This window comes from Rana temporaria, chromosome 4 (genome assembly GCF_905171775.1).
Source record: "Rana temporaria chromosome 4, aRanTem1.1, whole genome shotgun sequence".
Classification (NCBI taxonomy): Eukaryota; Metazoa; Chordata; class Amphibia; order Anura; family Ranidae; genus Rana; species Rana temporaria.
Genome location: NC_053492.1, coordinates 43887525 through 43909431, shown reverse-complemented (window position 1 = coordinate 43909431; position 21907 = coordinate 43887525). Strand labels below are relative to the sequence as shown.

The following is a 21907-nucleotide window of genomic DNA, read 5'->3' as shown; positions in this document are numbered from 1 at the left end:
ATGTAGGTAAGATATATAAATAAACATGTTGCTTATAACAACATTTTCTTAATGTGTTCCAGGTTCCCAGGGTTCTGGTTATGATGTCGACACAAACCAACAAAGTAAGTGTTCTGCATACTTTTCAAAGTCAGTGATTCAGAAAATATTGACTGCTAGTATTTCGCAGCTCATGTATTTTTCCTCAAATCTGTGAATACCACCCAACGTCTTTAAACTTCAATTTGTACCCATTGGGGTAGCGTTCATTAATTAAGGATTCCGCGGGTCACCTCTAATGGATTGATGACTTTGACGATAATCATGTGATAGTCTATTTTACATTGTGAGTTTTATGTAATGGAACCTTCGGGTTCTTTTTTAAATGCTGCAAAGTAAATTTCATGTATTTTACTCTATGAATAAATCTTTTGTGGTGCCTTTAAAATCCCATCCGTCATTATAGTTATTTTTATGGCACAACCAAAAGATATATTTATAGAGTAAAATACATCAATTTTATTGTGCAAAATTTAAAAAAGAACCTGGAGGTTCCATAACATCAAACACACAATGTAAAATCAAAGATCATATGATTATCATCAAAGTCATCAATCCTCTAGAGGGGACCTGCTGAGTCTCAAATCTGTGAATACCAACCAACGCAGTTCAACTTCAATTTGAACACATTGGGGTAACATTCATCAATTGGGGATCCCGTGGCTCACCTCTAGTGGATTGATAACTGATGATTATCATGTGATATTCTATTTTACATGGTGAGTTTTATCAAATGGAACGTTCAGGTTCTTTTTTAACATTCGCTTAATAAATTTGATATATTTTACATCTTTTGCGGTGCCTTAAAAATCTGATCCCTCAATGAGTTATTTGTACTAGTTTAGAAGTAACTTGCTACTTCTAATGTGGTGGGGAGATCAATCGCCAATTTGTATCTGTGCTGTGTTACTATAGAACAATGTGATAGAGGTAATATAGGCGGGAATACGGAGCTCCAATCATTATATTTGAAGGCTAATCTTACCTTTAAGTTATAACAGATTGCAGAAGTTCTGAAATACTTGAAGATGTTTTACAACCCATCCAAGCAGTTCCCTAATCATTAGAACTAGGAAAGCCACTTGAGTGAGTGGTGAACCATCTTCAACATTACCAAACAAGTCCAGTTTAACTACTACTAGCTATATCATAACCTGGACCAGGATGGGGTGGAGGCAGAGGAGGGATCAAACTTACCTCCTGTACTGCGGGGAGGGGGAATGGGGGGCATCAGTGACAGGCACCGGCTCTGCATCGAAGATCTATTTGCTCCTGCTGCAACTAATTTGTAGGTAATCCTAATTATTTTTTTTATTAACCTGTGGAGTTAAAAAAAGTACAAACTGTTTAAGTAAAAGTAAAGTAAACAATGTGTGCAACAGCATTTACAACTGCCAGCAGAAATCTACTGATTCTTGCTGGCAGCAGTCCCTGGCCACACACAAACTCCTTTGTGTGGGTAGCCTAAAACTACTTATTTGTATTTGTTTGTTTTTGTATTGTGAAATTAAAAAACTTGTGGGGATAGGGGGTTGGGGTGCATTATGACATCTTCACCTTAAGTGCCAGAGGAACTCACTCCTGCACTGACCTGGACGAATGAAAACCTTCATAGTTTTTACACTTTTATGTAGGTAAATAATATAAATACACATGTTGCTTATAACAGCATTTTCTTATTGTCTTCCAGACTCCCAGGGTAATAGTTCTAGTTACCCCACAGGCAACCAAGGTAAGTGTTTGGCATACCTTTCAAAGCCAGTGATTCAGAAAATATTGACTGCTAGTTTTTGGTAGCTCATGTATTTTTTCCTTTAAGTAGGAATCAATACTGTTTTTACATTTTTTCTTTTTAAAATATGTTTGAATTTGATCAGCTTAGTCCTTGACTGACATCAGGACTGGGAAGGGGGGCGGCTGGTTCTACTTCTGGAATGCAGAGGCTCTGGCACCCCTAGAAATGTTGGAGGTGTTTAAAATGGAGACTTTTCCTTCTTGTGTATGGCAGGTGACAGGGGTGTTGCTACAGGAGTTGCAGTGGTTGCAATCACAACCTGGCCCCAGGCTCCAGGGGCATATGGACCCATGCTCCCTCTGTAAACCAGGATAGGAAGGGCAATGGCATATGGAGGAACCGATCCCCTCTAAATAATAATAAGCCTAAAAAACCTTATTACAGCCATTTCACCACTTTAAGTTTGGAAGTAACCTAAATGTATCAGCCATGCAATTTAGTTTTTAAGGTGTCACAATTCTAATGCAATAAAGTTATTTTTAAGGCACAACTAAAAGATATATTTATAGAGTAAAATACATCAATTTTATTGTGCAAAATTTAAAAAAGAACCCAGAGGTTTCATAACATGAAACACACAATGTAAAATCAAAGACCATATGATTATCTTCAAAGTCATCAATCCACTAGAGGGGACCCGCTGAGTCTCAAATCTGTGAGTATCAACCAACGCGGTTCAACTTCAATTTGAACACATTGGGGTAACATTCATCAATTAGGGATCCCGCGGTTCACCTCTGGTGGATTGATGACTGATGATAATCATGTGATATTCTATTTTACATGATGAGTTTTATGTAATGGAACGTTCGGGTTCTTTTTTAACATTTGCAGAATAAATTTGATGTATTTTACTCTATGAATAAATCTTTTGCGGTGCCTTAAAAATCTGATCCCTCATTGAGTTATTTGTACTAGTTTAGAAGTAATGTGCTACTTCTAATGTGGTGGGGAGATCAATCGCCAATTTGTATCTGTGCTGTGTTACTATAGAACAATGGGATATAGGTAATTTAAGCGGGAATACGGAGCTCCAATCATTATACTTGAAGGCTAATCTTGCGATCTTACCTTACCTTGCATCAAAGATCAACTTGCTCCTGCTCCTAATTTGTAGATAATCCTAATTCACTTTTTTATTAACCCGTGGAGTTAAAAAAAGTACAAACTGTTTAAATAAAAGTAAAGTAAACAATGTGTGCAACAGCATTTACAACTGCCAGCAGAAATCTACTGATTCTTGCTGGCAGCAGTCCCTGGCCACACACAAACTCCCTTGTATAGGAAGCCTAAAACGACTTATTTGTATTTGTTTGTTTTTGTATCGTAAAATGAAAAACCTTGTGGGGATAGGGGGTTTGGCTGCACTATGACATCTTCACCTTAAGTGCCAGAGGAACTTATTCTTGCACTGAACTGAACAAATGAAAACCTTCATAGTTTTTACACTTTTATGTAGGTAAAATATATAAATACACATGTTGCTTATAACAACATTTTCTTAATGTGTTCCAGGTTCCCCACCTTCTGGTTCTGATGCCAACACAAACCAAGAAAGTAAGTGTTCTGCATACTTTTCAAAGTCATCAATCCACTAGAGGGGACCCGCTGAGTCTCACATCTGTGAATACCACCCAACGTGGTTCAACTTTAATTTGAACACATTGGGGTAGCATTCATTAATTAGGGATTCCGCGGGTCACCTCTAACGGAATGATGACTTTCATGATAATCATGTGATAGTATATTTTACATTGTGAGTTTTATGTAATAGAACCTTCGGGTTCTTTTTTAAATTTTGCAAAATACAATTGATGTATTTTACTTTTATGAATAAATCTTTTGCGATGCCTTAAAAATCCCATCCGTCATTAAGCTTATTCTACTATTTTTCAAGAAACTTGCTATTTCTTATGTGGTGGGGAGATCAATCGCCAATTTGTATCTATGCTGTGGTACTATAGAACAATGGGATAGAGGTAATACAGATGGGAATACGGAGCTACAATCATTATACTTGAAGGCTAATCTTGCGATCTTGCCTTTACGTGATAACAGATTGTAGAAGTTCTGAAATACTTGAAGATGTTTTGCAACCCATCCAAGCAGTTCCCTCTTCTCTAATCATTAGAACTAGGAAAGCCACTTGAGTGAGTGGTGAACCATCTTCAGCATTACCAAAAAAGTTGAATTGACCTGCTACTAGCTATATCATCACCTGGACCAGGATGGGGCAGAGGCAGAGGAGGGACCAAACTTACCTACTGCACTGCTGGGAGGGGCAGCGGGGCATCAGTGATAGCCGCTGGCTCTACATCAAAAATCGATTTGCTCCTGCTGCAACTAATTTGTAGATAATCCTATTTCATTTTTCTATTAATCCGTGGAGTTAAAAAAAGTACAAACTGTTTAAGTAAAAGTAAACAATGTGTGCAACAACATTTACAGCTGCCAGCAGAAATCTAATGATTCTTGCTGGCAGCAGTCCCTGGCCAAATACAAACTCCCTTGTGTAGGTAGCCTAAAACTATTTATTTGTATTTGTTTGTTTTTGTATCATGAAATTAAAAAACTTGTGGGGATAGGGGGTTGGGGTGCTCTATGATATCCTCACCTTAAGTGCCAGAGGAACGTATTCTTGCACTGAACTAAACAAATGAAAACCTTCATAGTTTTTACACTTTTATGTAGGTAAGATATATAAATAAACATGTTGCTTATAACAACATTTTCTTAATGTGTTCCAGGTTCCCAGGGTTCTGGTTATGATGTCGACACAAACCAACAAAGTAAGTGTTCTGCATACTTTTCAAAGTCAGTGATTCAGAAAATATTGACTGCTAGTATTTCGCAGCTCATGTATTTTTCCTCAAATCTGTGAATACCACCCAACGTCTTTAAACTTCAATTTGTACCCATTGGGGTAGCGTTCATTAATTAAGGATTCCGCGGGTCACCTCTAATGGATTGATGACTTTGACGATAATCATGTGATAGTCTATTTTACATTTTGAGTTTTATGTAATGGAACCTTCGGGTTCTTTTTTAAATGCTGCAAAGTAAAATTCATGTATTTTACTCTATGAATAAATCTTTTGTGGTGCCTTTAAAATCCCATCCGTCATTATAGTTATTTTTATGGCACAACCAAAAGATATATTTATAGAGTAAAATACATCAATTTTATTGTGCAAAATTTAAAAAAGAACCCGGAGGTTCCATAACATCAAACACACAATGTAAAATCAAAGATCATATGATTATCATCAAAGTCATCAATCCTCTAGAGGGGACCTGCTGAGTCTCAAATCTGTGAATACCAACCAACGCGGTTCAACTTCAATTTGAACACATTGGGGTAACATTCATCAATTGGGGATCCCGTGGCTCACCTCTAGTGGATTGATAACTGATGATTATCATGTGATATTCTATTTTACATGGTGAGTTTTATAAAATGGAACGTTCAGGTTCTTTTTTAACATTCGCTTAATAAATTTGATATATTTTACTCTATGAATACATCTTTTGCGGTGCCTTAAAAATCTGATCCCTCAATGAGTTATTTGTACTAGTTTAGAAGTAACTTGCTACTTCTAATGTGGTGGGGAGATCAATCGCCAATTTGTATCTGTGCTGTGTTACTATAGAACAATGTGATAGAGGTAATATAGGCGGGAATACGGAGCTCCAATCATTATATTTGAAGGCTAATCTTACCTTTAAGTTATAACAGATTGCAGAAGTTCTGAAATACTTGAAGATGTTTTACAACCCATCCAAGCAGTTCCCTAATCATTAGAACTAGGAAAGCTACTTGAGTGAGTGGTGAACCATCTTCAACATTACCAAACAAGTCCAGTTTAACTGCTACTAGCTATCATAACCTGGACCAGGATGGGGTGGAGGCAGAGGAGGGACCAAACTTACCTCCTGCACTGCGGGGAGGGGGAATGGGGGGCATCATTGACAGGCGCCGGCTCTGCATCGAAGATCTATTTGCTCCTGCTGCAACTAATTTGTAGGTAATCCTAATTATTTTTTTTTATTAACCTGTGGAGTTAAAAAAAAGTACAAACTGTTTAAGTAAAAGTAAAGTAAACAATGTGTGCAACAGCATTTACAACTGCCAGCAGAAATCTACTGATTCTTGCTGGCAGCAGTCCCTGGCCACACACAAACTCCCTTGTATAGGAAGCCTAAAACTACTTATTTGTATTTGTTTGTTTTTGTATTGTGAAATTAAAAAACTTGTGGGGATAGGGGGTTTGGCTGCACTTTGACATCTTCACCTTAAGTGCCAGAGGAACTCACTCCTGCACTGACCTGGACGAATGAAAACCTTCATAGTTTTTACACTTTTATGTAGGTAAATAATATAAATACACATGTTGCTTATAACAGCATTTTCTTATTGTCTTCCAGACTCCCAGGGTAATAGTTCTAGTTACCCCACAGGCAACCAAGGTAAGTGTTTGGCATACCTTTCAAAGCCAGTGATTCAGAAAATATTGACTGCTAGTTTTTGGTAGCTCATGTATTTTTTCCTTTAAGTAGGAATCAATACTGTTTTTACATTTTTTCTTTTTAAAATATGTTTGAATTTGATCAGCTTAGTCCTTGACTGACATCAGGACTGGGAAGGGGGGCGGCTGGGTCTACTTCTGGAATGCAGAGGCTCTGGCACCCCTAGAAATGTTGGAGGTGTTTAAAATGGAGACTTTTCCTTCTTGTGTATGGCAGGTGACAGGGGTGTTGCTACAGGAGTTGCAGTGGTTGCAATCACAACCTGGCCCAAAGCTCCAGGGGCATATGGACCCATGCTCCCCCTGTAAACCAGGATAGGAAGGGCAATGGAATATGGAGGAACCGATCCCCTCTAAATAATAATAAGCCTAAAAAACCTTATTACAGCCATTTCACCACTTTAAGTTTGGAAGTAACCTAAATGTATCAGCCATGCAATTTAGTTTTTAAGGTGTCACAATTCTAATGCAATAAAGTTATTTTTAAGGCACAACTAAAATATATATTTATAGAGTAAAATACATCAATTTTATTGTGCAAAATTTAAAAAAGAACCCAGAGGTTTCATAACATGAAACACACAATGTAAAATCAAAGACCATATGATTATCTTCAAAGTCATCAATCCACTAGAGGGGACCCGCTGAGTCTCAAATCTGTGAATATCAACCAACACGGTTCAACTTCAATTTGAACACATTGGGGTAACATTCATCAATTAGGGATCCCGCGGTTCACCTCTAGTGGATTGATGACTGATGATAATCATGTGATATTCTATTTTACATGATGAGTTTTATGTAATGGAACGTTCGGGTTCTTTTTTAACATTTGCAGAATAAATTTGATGTATTTTACTCTATGAATAAATCTTTTGCGGTGCCTTAAAAATCCGATCCCTCATTGAGTTATTTGTACTAGTTTAGAAGTAACTTGCTACTTCTAATGTGGTGGGGAGATCAATCGCCAATTTGTATCTGTGCTGTGTTACTATAGAACAATGGGATATAGGTAATTTAAGCGGGAATACGGAGCTCCAATCATTATACTTGAAGGCTAATATTGCGATCTTACCTTTAAGTTATAACAGATTGCAGAAGTTCTGAAATACTTGAAGATGTTTTATAACCCATCTAAACAGTTCCCTAATCATTAGAACTTGGAAAGCCACTTGAATGAGTGGTGAACCGTCTTTAACATTACCGAACAAGTCCAGTTGAACTGCTACTAGCTATATCATAACCTGGACCAGGATGAGGCGGAGGCAGAGGAGGGACCAAACTTACCTCCTGCACTGCAGGGAGGGGGAATGGGGGGCATCAGTGACAGGCGCTGGCTCTGCATCAAAGATCAATTTGCTCCTGCTGCAACTAATTTGTAGATAATCCTAATTCACTTTTTTATTAACCCGTGGAGTTAAAAAAAGTACAAACTGTTTAAGTAAAAGTAAAGTAAACAATGTGTGCAACAGCATTTACAACTGCAGTGGCGGAACTACCACCATAGCGACCCACGCAGGCGCTATGGGGCCCGCAGCTGAGTGAGGATCAGGGGGGCCCGGTGAGCATAAGAGCATCACCGCCGCCGACCCGCCAGTCGCACTGGGTGGCATCTAAAGGAACTGTCAGCGCGGCTCTCACACACAGCTCAGCCTCAGAGCCGCGCTGACAGTTCCACTCTCGCCCACCATTGACTACTGCTCTGCCAGCCATAGGTGTCCAGACCGTCTGCCCAGTGAGGTGGGGGGGGGGAGCTGCGGGACGCTGTCAGGATGTCCCTTCCTCCCCCTTTCTCATGTCGGCATATCTGTGCAGCACGGGACAGGAGAGAAGAAAGCTTCCTGCTTCTTCTTCTCTCCTCCCACAGTGGAGCAGAAAGAACTAGTGGGGCATCCTGGGAAATGTAGTCTCGGGGATCACAGTCATCAGCATGCACTCTGCCTGCTGAGCCTGGAGAAATCTAGTAGCTGTCTTAAGCAACCCTCTAAAGGAGGATTTCTATGAGGAATTGATCGATCTTACTGTCTGCTTGTGGGGGGAAAAAGAGAAAACGCAGAAAAAAGCATGTACAGTACTACAGGGGACATGGAAATAGAAAGAGGACTGTGCTGGGGGAACTAATAGCCCCAGCACCACCAGATAGAGCCACGCTGTACCCGCACCACCAGAGAGCCACACTGTACCCGCACCACCAGAGCGCCACACTGTACCCGCACCACCAGAGCGCCATGCTGTACCCGCACCACCAGAGCGCCATGCTGTACCCGCACCACCAGAGCGCCACACTGTACCCGCACCACCATAGCGCCACACTGTACCCGCACCACCAGAGTGCCTTTCTGTACCCGCACCACCAGAGCGCCACACTGTACCCGCACCACCAGAGCGCCACACTGTACCCGCACCACCAGAGCGCCATGCTGTACTTGCACCACCAGAGCGCCACACTGTACCCGCACCACCAGAGCGCCACACTGTACCCGCACCACAGTACCCGCACCACCAGAGCGCCATGCTGTACTCGCACCACCAGAGCGCCACACTGTACCCACACCACCAGAGCACCACGTTGTACCCGCACCACCAGAAAGAGCCATGAGAGCCACACTGTACCTGCACCACCAGAGAGAGCCATGAGAGCCACGCTGTACCCGAACCACAAGAGCACCACACTGTACCCGCACCGCCAGAGAGAGCCAAGCTGTACCGCACCACCAGAGAGAGAAAGCCAGAGAGAGCAGGTCAGTTTCACTGGGCAGTGTGGGCACAATAGGAGACAGCTAGTACTAGCATTGTTCTCTATTTATCTAGATATATTATGTGGTATCTCTCTGTATAGTGTTGGTGTGTGTGTGTGTGCACATGTGCGTGCGTGCGTGCGCGCCGGGGGGGGGCGGCAAAATGCACCTTCGCCTGAGTTGGCAAAAATCCTTGCACCGGCCCTGATCGCCGGCATGGTCTCCCAGCCAGGGGAAGAGAGAGGAGAGGAAGAGGCGAGCTGTCCGTATCAGCAGAGAGCGGAATTGCCCGCTTTAATAGCTTTCATTAGAACTTCCAGTGTTCCCGGGGCTCATGTCACATAGCTCCACCCCTTGGTCCGGCACCTTTGATCGACAGAACGCCGGTCCAGTGTCGGAAATGTGACGTCATCAAAGGCGTTGGGCTAAGAGGTGGGGGATCATGAGCCCCGGGAAGACGGAAATTTAAATGAAAGCTATTACAGCGGGCAATCCCGCTCTCTGCTGATCCGGCCGGCTTGCCTCTTCCTCTGCACAGGTGAGGCTGTATTGGGCACAGGCAGGCCAGGCTGTACTGGGCACAGGCAATGCTGTATTGGGCACAGGTCACGCTGTATGGGGCACAGGTCACGCTGCATTGAGACTAGGGCGGCTCTGGGGGGCCCCATACAACATTTTGCTATGGGGCCCTGTGATTTCTAGTTACGCCCCTGTACAACTGCCAGCAGAAATCTACTGATTCTTGCTGGCAGCAGTCCCTGGCCACACACAAACTCCCTTGTATAGGAAGCCTAAAACTACTTATTTGTATTTGTTTGTTTTTGTATTGTGAAATTAAAAAACTTGTGGGGATAGGGGGTTTGGCTGCACTTTGACATCTTCACCTTAAGTGCCAGAGGAACTCACTCCTGCACTGACCTGGACGAATGAAAACCTTCATAGTTTTTACACTTTTATGTAGGTAAATAATATAAATACACATGTTGCTTATAACAGCATTTTCTTATTGTCTTCCAGACTCCCAGGGTAATAGTTCTAGTTACCCCACAGGCAACCAAGGTAAGTGTTTGGCATACCTTTCAAAGCCAGTGATTCAGAAAATATTGACTGCTAGTTTTTGGTAGCTCATGTATTTTTTCCTTTAAGTAGGAATCAATACTGTTTTTACATTTTTTCTTTTTAAAATATGTTTGAATTTGATCAGCTTAGTCCTTGACTGACATCAGGACTGGGAAGGGGGGCGGCTGGGTCTACTTCTGGAATGCAGAGGCTCTGGCACCCCTAGAAATGTTGGAGGTGTTTAAAATGGAGACTTTTCCTTCTTGTGTATGGCAGGTGACAGGGGTGTTGCTACAGGAGTTGCAGTGGTTGCAATCACAACCTGGCCCAAAGCTCCAGGGGCATATGGACCCATGCTCCCCCTGTAAACCAGGATAGGAAGGGCAATGGCATATGGAGGAACCGATCCCCTCTAAATAATAATAAGCCTAAAAAACCTTATTACAGCCATTTCACCACTTTAAGTTTGGAAGTAACCTAAATGTATCAGCCATGCAATTTAGTTTTTAAGGTGTCACAATTCTAATGCAATAAAGTTATTTTTAAGGCACAACTAAAAGATATATTTATAGAGTAAAATACATCAATTTTATTGTGCAAAATTTAAAAAAGAACACAGAGGTTTCATAACATGAAACACACAATGTAAAATCAAAGACCATATGATTATCTTCAAAGTCATCAATCCACTAGAGGGGACCCGCTGAGTCTCAAATCTGTGAATATCAACCAACACGGTTCAACTTCAATTTGAACACATTGGGGTAACATTCATCAATTAGGGATCCCGCGGTTCACCTCTAGTGGATTGATGACTGATGATAATCATGTGATATTCTATTTTACATGATGAGTTTTATGTAATGGAACGTTCGGGTTCTTTTTTAACATTTGCAGAATAAATTTGATGTATTTTACTCTATGAATAAATCTTTTGCGGTGCCTTAAAAATCCGATCCCTCATTGAGTTATTTGTACTAGTTTAGAAGTAACTTGCTACTTCTAATGTGGTGGGGAGATCAATCGCCAATTTGTATCTGTGCTGTGTTACTATAGAACAATGGGATATAGGTAATTTAAGCGGGAATATGGAGCTCCAATCATTATACTTGAAGGCTAATATTGCGATCTTACCTTTAAGTTATAACAGATTGCAGAAGTTCTGAAATACTTGAAGATGTTTTACAACCCATCTAAACAGTTCCCTAATCATTAGAACTTGGAAAGCCACTTGAATGAGTGGTGAACCGTCTTTAACATTACCGAACAAGTCCAGTTGAACTGCTACTAGCTATATCATAACCTGGACCAGGATGAGGCGGAGGCAGAGGAGGGACCAAACTTACCTCCTGCACTGCAGGGAGGGGGAATGGGGGGCATCAGTGACAGGCGCTGGCTCTGCATCAAAGATCAATTTGCTCCTGCTGCAACTAATTTGTAGATAATCCTAATTCACTTTTTTATTAACCCGTGGAGTTAAAAAAAGTACAAACTGTTTAAGTAAAAGTAAAGTAAACAATGTGTGCAACAGCATTTACAACTGCCAGCAGAAATCTACTGTTTCTTGCTGGCAGCAGTCCCTGGCCACACACAAACTCCCTTGTATAGGAAGCCTAAAACGACTTATTTGTATTTGTTTGTTTTTGTATCGTAAAATGAAAAACCTTGTGGGGATAGGAGGTTTGGCTGCACTATGACATCTTCACCTTAAAGCGGTAGTTCACCCTGTTTGACAACTTGTGACCACTAGCACTGTTTTTTTTTTTTTTTTACAATTCTTTGTTTATTTCAAGAATTACGCATTACAGCATATAACATTTCAATATTATCAAAAGATTGGGAGTGAGATGGATATTTACCTCCTAATCCTCCTCCCACTTTTATCCTGTAATCATAATACTTTCCATTTTCCTCACTTTCTTTCTATCTTTTGTTACCCGTTATCCCCCCTCCCCTTACCACCCACCTAGGAAAAAAAAAAAAAAAAAAAAAAAACAAGAAAAATTTTCTGCTGGCCATTCGCATCCTCCCGTCCCCCTACCCCTCCCTGTATCTCACATAAGGAGCCCATATCGCCTGGTATCTCTCATCTTGGTCTTTCAATGCCAATGTTAGATTTTCCATTAATTGTATCTCTGCTACTTTTGCAAGCCATTGTGCTTTCGATGGGGGAGTCTCCTGTTTCCACAGGGCAGGGATACATGCTCTAGCTGCTATAATAAGATGTCTTATCAGCGAGTTTTTATATTTTTCCGTTGACAGTGGGATGTCTAGTAATAGAACTGTCGATGGTTTATCCGTTAAGTTAATTCCCGTGATTATATTAATTGTTTCTATTATCGTTTTCCAAAATTCTTTTATTTTCCTGCATTCCCACCAAATATGTACCAGTGTCCCTTCCGCTTCAAGACATCTCCAGCAGATATCTGAAGTCTCTGGATATATTCGGTGTAATACCGCTGGTGTTCTGTACCATCTTGTCAGTATTTTGTATCCCCCTTCCTCATACTTACTAGCCACTGACGCCTTATGGGTAAATCGAAATATCCTGTCTTTTTGTTCTTGGGTGAATGTTAGTCCAAGATCTCTCTCCCAAGCTCGTATGAACGTGAATTCTTGTGGTCTGTCTAGTTTAATTAACGTTGCATAAAAATAAGACAGAGAGTGTCTTACTATGTTCCCATCCAGACAAATCCGTTCGAATTTAGACGGGGGTCTTATTTCTGAGAAGGTGTCTGCCTTTATTCGAAGGAATGCTTCTAATTGGAGCTGCCTTAGAAAGTCTAATTCTGGTATACCTTCTCTTTCGATCTCTCTCCTTGTCATCAGTCGATTATCTTTTGAGAAATGTATAATTCTACTTATCCCCCTCTGTCGCAAGGCCTTAAACCTTAGGTCTATCAATCCTACTTGAAAAGCCATCGTCCCTAAAACCGGTGTCATTGGGCTAGGGTATTTTGATATCATCGTTCTTTCAAAAATCTTTTTAGTAATCTGTCTGGTAGCTCCTATCATTGGATGTTTCTTTATCTCTGTTGTTATTTCGCTGTCTGGGATCCATACCATTCCTTCTAGTGGGACCTCTACTGTCGCTTGTTCCATTCTTATCGAAGGTTTTTTATTCTGTCCGCACCATTCCACTACTTTAGTTAGGTGTGCTGCTTCCTGGTATTTTATTAAATCTGGGAATCCAATCCCTCCTTCTCCCTTAGGTAGTGCCAAGATGGTTCTACTTACCCTAGCTGGTTTCCCTGCCCAGATGAATTTCAGGAATCTTGATCTTAGATCTCTTAAAAAACTTTGTGGAATCTTAATTGGCAAAGCTTGTATTAGATATAAAATTTTTGGAAGCACGTTCATCTTTAATATATTTGTCCGCCCGAACCATGTGAATATTCCTTTGTCCCATCTATCTAGGTCTGATTTTATTCGCCTGGCCAATGATACATGATTAACTTCGAATAGTCTATTCAGGTTTCCTGTTATCTTTGTTCCCAGATAGGTTACATGAGAGTCTGTCCACCTAAAGCCAAAATGAGTTTTAATCTGCTCCAATATTTCCACTTTTACTTCTATTCCTAGTGCCTCTGTTTTCCCATAGTTAACTTTGAAGTTGGACAGACTTCCATATTCTCCTATTTCTGCCATTAGGGGAGGTAGGGAAATGACTGGGGATGTTATAAAAAAAATTAGATCGTCCGCGTATGCCGCCACTTTCTGTACCTCTTCCTTTGTTGCTATTCCCCTAATATTTACATTAGCACGTATTTTCCTTAGGAAAGGCTCCATTGTCAAAACAAAAATTATGGGTGATAGTGGGCATCCCTGTCTTGTCCCGTTTCGAATATCGAATGGTTCGGATGTTTTACCTTCTATTTTAACTTTCGCACTTGGCTGTGAATATAAATTCGTAAACCAGCTCATCATCCCTTCTCCTAATCCAATGTGTTGCAGCGTTGCTTTTAGAAACAGCCATTCAACGCGGTCAAACGCTTTTTCTGCATCACTGGCTACTAATATCATTGGCTTTTTTTCTTTTTGGGCTAGATATATTGCGTTTACCACTCGCTGTGTATTCTCTCTGCCCTCCCTGCCTGGTATAAATCCCACTTGGTCAGGATGTATCAGGTCTGGTATACATTCTATTATCCTTTGGGCTAAAATTTTTGTAAATACCTTTAGGTCCACGTTTAGCAATGATATGGGACGATAGCTGGCACATTGAGAGGGGTCCTTCCCTTCTTTGGGAATAACTACTATATGTGCCAGCAATGTTTCGTTTGGTATTTTTTTTCCTTCCCGCAGGGAGTTGAAAGCTGTTATAAATCTATGTGCTAGTTTCTCCGAGAACATCCTATAATATGTTAGACTAAACCCGTCAGGGCCTGGTGCTTTGCCCAATTTTAATGTTTTTAGGGCATCCGAAAATTCCTTTATCGTAATTGGTTCGTCTATTTTCTTTGCTTTTTCTTCCGATATTTTTGGCATCAGAGTATCTTTAATATATTCCCTGGCTTTTTCTAATTTCTCATATTCCTTCTCTGCGGTCATTTTATCCTCTAACTGGTATAGTTTCTCATAGTATTCTTTAAAACAATTTACGATTTCTTGCGGAGTATTAACCATTTCGTCATTAGAGGCCTTAATTTGTGTTATATGATTACCTGTATGCGCTCCTTTCAGAGCATTTGCTAATGTTCTACCTGGTTTATTCCCAAACTCGTAAAATGTTCTTCTCCCCCTTGTTAGTTTGGCTTTAGCCTTATCTATCAGCAGCAGGTTCAATTTTTCTCGAGTCGCATCTAGTTCCTGTTCTATTGCTTCGGCCTGGGATTTTTTATGTACAGTTTCAAGCTCCCCCACTCGTTTAAACAGTGTGTCTATCTGTTCGTTTAGCATCTTTTTCCTATGTGCTCCCATTGCAATAAGATTACCTCTCATTACACATTTATGCGTTTCCCACAGGCAGAAAGGGGTTGTTTCCTCTGTATCATTTGTTTCAAAAAAAAAATCTAATTTTTCCTTTATTTTCTCTTCGTACATCCTGTCTTTCAGTAGTGTATCATTTATTTTCCACTGCCACTCCTTCTTATCATCGGCTCCCCATTTTATTGTACAATCTGTTGGAGCATGATCTGAGAGTGAAAAAGTTCCAATATTAGCATCCACTAAAGATGTCACTAGATTTTTTGGTATAAAGACATAGTCGATTCTAGCACTGTTTTTAAAGAACATAGACCCGGCGAATTTTTTTTTTTTTTTTTATGCGCTCCTTACCTGTTTCCTGGTCGATCGTCCCACCTGTCAATCATGTCCTCCCGCGGGGAATGGGCGTGTCAGTCCATTCTCCCCCGTCCTGCCACTCACATTTCTGTAACTCCTCTGTCGACGCGCTCAGCTGTAATCGCGCGACATCTCCTCGTAATTGCGGAAATCTCCTAATACAACGGGTCGTGAATTTCAGACGCCAGCCGTTGTTATAGCAACCATGCAGTGTTGACGCCGACGCTCGCCGTCAACACTGCACATCCCGGAAGAAGACCCTGTCGGCTTCAGTATGCCCACAGGCAAGATGGAAACGTCCATCGCAGCAAAATCAAACTTATCTTTTTCCGAAAAAGAGCGCATCGGACGGCTGGACGTGTGGGACACCCTGTTAGGGAAGGAGGAAAGGTAAGTGCTGCACATTACTTAAAAAAAAAAAAACCCACATCCCCCCGAACTACCGCTTTAAGTGCCAGAGGAACTTATTCTTGCACTGAACTGAACAAATGAAAACCTTCATAGTTTTTACACTTTTATGTAGGTAAAATATATAAATACACATGTTGCTTATAACAACATTTTCTTAATGTGTTCCAGGTTCCCCACCTTCTGGTTCTGATGCCAACACAAACCAAGAAAGTAAGTGTTCTGCATACTTTTCAAAGTCATCAATCCACTAGAGGGGACCCGCTGAGTCTCACATCTGTGAATACCACCCAACGTGGTTCAACTTCAATTTGAACACATTGGGGTAGCATTCATTAATTAGGGATTCCGTGGGTCACCTCTAACGGAATGATGACTTTCATGATAATCATGTGATGGTATTTTTTACATTGTGAGTTTTATGTAATAGAACCTTCAGGTTCTTTTTTAAATTTTGCAAAATACAATTGATGTATTTTACTCTATGAATAAATCTTTTGCGATGCCTTAAAAATCCCATCGGTCATTAAGCTTATTCTACTATTTTTCAAGAAACTTGCTATTTCTTATGTGGTGGGGAGATCAATCGCCAATTTGTATCTATGCTGTGGTACTATAGAACAATGGGATAGAGGTAATACAGATGGGAATACGGAGCTACAATCATTATACTTGAAGGCTAATCTTGCGATCTTGCCTTTACGTGATAACAGATTGTAGAAGTTCTGAAATACTTGAAGATGTTTTGCAACCCATCCAAGCAGTTCCCTCTTCTCTAATCATTAGAACTAGGAAAGCCACTTGAGTGAGTGGTGAACCATCTTCAGCATTACCAAAAAATTTGAGTTGAACTGCTACTAGCTATATCATCACCTGGACCAGGATGGGGCGGAGGCAGAGGAGGGACCAAACTTACCTACTGCACTGCTGGGAGGGGGCATCAGTGACAGCCGCTGGCTCTACATCAAAAATCGATTTGCTCCTGCTGCAACTAATTTGTAGATAATCCTATTTCATTTTTTTATTAATCCATGGAGTTAAAAAAAGTACAAACTGTTTAAGTAAAAGTAAACAATGTGTGCAACAACATTTACAGCTGCCAGCAGAAATCTAATGATTCTTGCTGGCAGCAGTTCCTGGCCAAATACAAACTCCCTTGTGTAGGTAGCCTAAAACTATTTATTTGTATTTGTTTGTTTTTGTATCATGAAATTAAAAAACTTGTGGGGATAGGGGGTTGGGGTGCTCTATGATATCCTCACCTTAAGTGCCAGAGGAACGTATTCTTGCACTGAACTAAACAAATGAAAACCTTCATAGTTTTTACACTTTTATGTAGGTAAAGTATATAAATAAACATGTTGCTTATAACAACATTTTCTTAATGTGTTCCAGGTTCCCAGGGTTCTGGTTCTGATGTCGACACAAACCAACAAAGTAAGTGTTCTGCATACTTTTCAAAGTCAGTGATTCAGAAAATATTGACTGCAAGTATTTCGCAGCTCATGTATTTTTCCTCAAATCTGTGAATTCCACCCAACGTCTTTAAACTTCAATTTGTACCCATTGGGGTAGCGTTCATTAATTAAGGATTCCGCGGGTCACCTCTAACGGATTGATGACATAGGCCTCGTACACACGGCCGATGAACTCGACGTGCCAAACACATCGAGTTCCTCGGCCAGTTCAGCCCTGAAGCCGCCGAGGAGCTCGGCGGGACGAAAGCTCCCATAGAACAACGAGGAAATAGAGAACATGTTCTCTATTTCCTCGCCGAGCTCCTCGTCGGCTTCCTCGGCCAAAAGTGTACACACGACCAGTTTCCTCGGCAGAATTCAGCCAGAAACTCGGTCGGAAGCTGAATTCTGCCGAGGAAACTGGTCGTGTGTACGGGGCCTTTGACGATAATCATGTGATAGTCTATTTTACATTGTGAGTTTTATGTAATGGAACCTTCGGGTTCTTTTTTAAATGCTGCAAAGTAAAATTCATGTATTTTACTCTATGAATAAATCTTTTGTGGTGCCTTTAAAATCCCATCCGTCATTATAGTTATTTTTATGGCACAACCAAAAGATATATTATAGAGTAAAATACATCAATTTTATTGTGCAAAATTTAAAAAAGAACCCGGAGGTTCCATAACATCAAACACACAATGTAAAATCAAGATTATATGATTATCATCAAAGTCATCAATCCGTTAGAGGTGACCTGCTGAGTCTCAAATCTGTGAATACCAACCAACGCGGTTCAACTTCAATTTGAACACATTAGGGTAACATTCATCAATTGGGGATCCGTGGCTCACCTCTAGTGGATTGATAACTGATGATTATCATGTGATATTCTATTTTACATGGTGAGTTTTATAAAATGGAACGTTCAGGTTCTTTTTTAACATTCGCTTAATAAATTTGATATATTTTACATCTTTTGCGGTGCCTTAAAAATCTGATCCCTCAATGAGTTATTTGTACTAGTTTAGAAGTAACTTGCTACTTCTAATGTGGTGGGGAGATCAATCGCCAATTTGTATCTGTGCTGTGTTACTATAGAACAATGGGATAGAGGTAATATAGGCGGGAATACAGAGCTCCAATCATTATATTTGAAGGCTAATCTTACCTTTAAGTTATAACAGATTGCAGAAGTTCTGAAATACTTGAAGATGTTTTACAACCCATCCAAGCAGTTCCCTAATCATTAGAACTAGGAAAGCCACTTGAGTGAGTGGTGAACCATCTTCAACATTACCAAACAAGTCCAGTTTAACTGCTACTAGCTATATCATAACCTGGACCAGGATGGGGTGGAGGCAGAGGAGGGACCAAACTTACCTCCTGCACTGCAGGGAGGGGGAATGGGGGGCATCAGTGACAGGCGCCGGCTCTGCATCGAAGATCTATTTGCTCCTGCTGCAACTAATTTGTAGGTAATCCTAATTATTTTTTTCATTAACCTTTGGAGTTAAAAAAAGTACAAACTGTTTAAGTAAAAGTAAAGTAAACAATGTGTGCAACAGCATTTACAACTGCCAGCAGAAATCTACTGATTCTTGCTGGCAGCAGTCCCTGGCCACACACAAACTCCTTTGTGTGGGTAGCCTAAAACTACTTATTTGTATTTGTTTTGTTTTTGTATTGTGAAATTAAAAAACTTGTGGGGATAGGGGGTTGGGGTGCATTATGACATCTTCACCTTAAGTGCCAGAGGAACTCACTCCTGCACTGACCTGGACGAATGAAAACCTTCATAGTTTTTACACTTTTATGTAGGTAAATAATATAAATACACATGTTGCTTATAACAGCATTTTCTTATTGTCTTCCAGACTCCCAGGGTAATAGTTCTAGTTACCCCACAGGCAACCAAGGTAAGTGTTTGGCATACCTTTCAAAGCCAGTGATTCAGAAAATATTGACTGCTAGTTTTTGGTAGCTCATGTATTTTTTTTCCTTTAACCACTTCCATACTGGCACTTACGCCCCTTCCTGCCCAAGCCAATTTTCAGCTTTCAGCACTGTCGCACTTTGAATGACAATTGCGCGGTCGTGCTACACTGTACCCAAACAATTTTTTATCATTTTGTTCCCACAAATAGAGCTTTCTTTTGGTGGTATTTGATCACCTCTGCGGTTTTTATTTTTTGCGCTATAAACAAAGAAGAGTGACAATTTAAAAAAAAAACCACTATTTTTTACTTTTTTATTTAATAAATATCACAATTTAAAAAAAAAAAAAACGTTTTTTTTCCTCAGTTTAGGTCGATATGTATTCTTCTACATATTTTTTGGTAAAAAAAAATCGCAATGATCATATATTGATTGGTTTGCGCAAAAGTTATAGCGTTTACAAAATAGCTGATAGATTTATGGCATTTTTATTTTATTATTTTTTTACTAGTATTGGCGGCGATTTGCGATTTTTTTACTGTCACCGTGTCATTGCGGCGAACACATCGGACACTTTGACACGTTTTTGGCGCCATTCACATTTATACAGCGATTAATGCGATAAATATGCACTAATTACTGTATAAATGTGACTGGCATTCAAGGGGTTAACACTAGGGGGTGAGGGAGGGGTTAATATGTATCCCTAAATTGTGTTCTAACTGTGGGGAAAGGGGGGTGACTGGGGGAGGTGACCGATGCTGTGTCCCTATGTACAAGGGACACAGATCGGTCTCCTCTCTCCCCTGACAGGACGTGGAGCTCTGTGTTTACACACAGAGCTCCACGTCTTGTCCCTGTAAGCCGCCGTTCCGAGTGCCTGGCGGACATCGCGACCGCCAGGCACGCGCATCGGCATCTCGGGGACGCGCCGGGCGCGCGCGCGCGGCCGCCGCGCGCTCAGCGCGCCCCCCAGTGGCCGCAAGAATACAGGACGCCAAATGACGTCCTGTTGAATTTTCAGAGTAACCGTGGAGCCGTCATTTGACGATGGCCCGGTACTCTAGTGGTTAAGTAGGAATCAAGACTGTTTTTACATTTTTTCTTTTTAAAATATGTTTGAATTTGATCAGCTTAGTCCTTGACTGACATCAGACTGGGAAGGGGGGCGCTGGGTCTACTTCTGGAATGCAAGAGGCTCTGGCACCCCTAGAAATGTTGGAGGTGTTTAAATGGAGACTTTTCCTTCTTGTGTATGGCAGGTGACAGGGGTGTTGCTACAGGAGTTGCAGTGGTTGCAATCACAACCTGGCCCAAAGCTCCAGGGGCATATGGACCCATGCTACCCCTGTAAACCAGGATAGGAAGGGCAATGGCATATGGAGGAACCGATCCCCTCTAAATAATAATAAGCCTAAAAAACCTTATTTCAGCCATTTCACCACTTTAAGTTTGGAAGTAACCTAAATGTAACAGCCATGCAATTTAGTTTTTAAGGTGTCACAATTCTAATGCAATAAAGTTATTTTTAAGGCACAACTAAAAGATATATTTATAGAGTAAAATACATCAATTTTATTGTGCAAAATTTAAAAAAGAACCCAGAGGTTTCATAACATGAAACACACAATGTAAAATCAAAGACCATATGATTATCTTCAAAGTCATCAATCCACTAGAGGGGACCCGCTGAGTCTCAAATCTGTGAATATCAACCAACACGGTTCAACTTCAATTTGAACACATTGGGGTAACATTCATCAATTAGGGATCCCGCGGTTCACCTCTAGTGGATTGATGACTGATGATAATCATGTGATATTCTATTTTACATGATGAGTTTTATGTAATGGAACGTTCGGGTTCTTTTTTAACATTTGCAGAATAAATTTGATGTATTTTACTCTATGAATAAATCTTTTGCGGTGCCTTAAAAATCCGATCCCTCATTGAGTTATTTGTACTAGTTTAGAAGTAACTTGCTACTTCTAATGTGGTGGGGAGATCAATCGCCAATTTGTATCTGTGCCGTGTTACTATAGAACAATGGGATATAGGTAATTTAAGCGGGAATACGGAGCTCCAATCATTATACTTGAAGGCTAATATTGCGATCTTACCTTTAAGTTATAACAGATTGCAGAAGTTCTGAAATACTTGAAGATGTTTTACAACCCATCTAAACAGTTCCCTAATCATTAGAACTTGGAAAGCCACTTGAATGAGTGGTGAACTGTCTTTAACATTACCGAACAAGTCCAGTTGAACTGCTACTAGCTATATCATAACCTGGACCAGGATGAGGCGGAGGCAGAGGAGGGACCAAACTTACCTCCTGCACTGCGGGGAGGGGGAATGGGGGGCATCAGTGACAGGCGCTGGCTCTGCATCAAAGATCAATTTGCTCCTGCTGCAACTAATTTGTAGATAATCCTAATTCACTTTTTTATTAACCCGTGGAGTTAAAAAAAGTACAAACTGTTTAAGTAAAAGTAAAGTAAACAATGTGTGCAACAGCATTTACAACTGCCAGCAGAAATCTACTGTTTCTTGCTGGCAGCAGTCCCTGGCCACACACAAACTCCCTTGTATAGGAAGCCTAAAACGACTTATTTGTATTTGTTTGTTTTTGTATCGTAAAATGAAAAACCTTGTGGGGATAGG

The 21907-nt window shown here is 40.7% G+C and overlaps 1 protein-coding gene across 1 annotated transcript in view; it reads left to right on the top strand.

Moving 5' to 3' along the window:
- Nucleotides 1–21907, top strand: part of LOC120935607 (hornerin-like) — a 332059-nt gene that overhangs the window by 92419 nt on the left and 217733 nt on the right. Inside the window, exons 31-39 of the mRNA XM_040347655.1 lie at nucleotides 63–104; nucleotides 1730–1771; nucleotides 3350–3391; nucleotides 4582–4623; nucleotides 6260–6301; nucleotides 10116–10157; nucleotides 16020–16061; nucleotides 17244–17285; nucleotides 19183–19224. Of these exons, the coding sequence (XP_040203589.1) occupies nucleotides 63–104; nucleotides 1730–1771; nucleotides 3350–3391; nucleotides 4582–4623; nucleotides 6260–6301; nucleotides 10116–10157; nucleotides 16020–16061; nucleotides 17244–17285; nucleotides 19183–19224 (378 nt within the window). The remainder of the gene's footprint in view (nucleotides 1–62; nucleotides 105–1729; nucleotides 1772–3349; nucleotides 3392–4581; nucleotides 4624–6259; nucleotides 6302–10115; nucleotides 10158–16019; nucleotides 16062–17243; nucleotides 17286–19182; nucleotides 19225–21907) is intronic.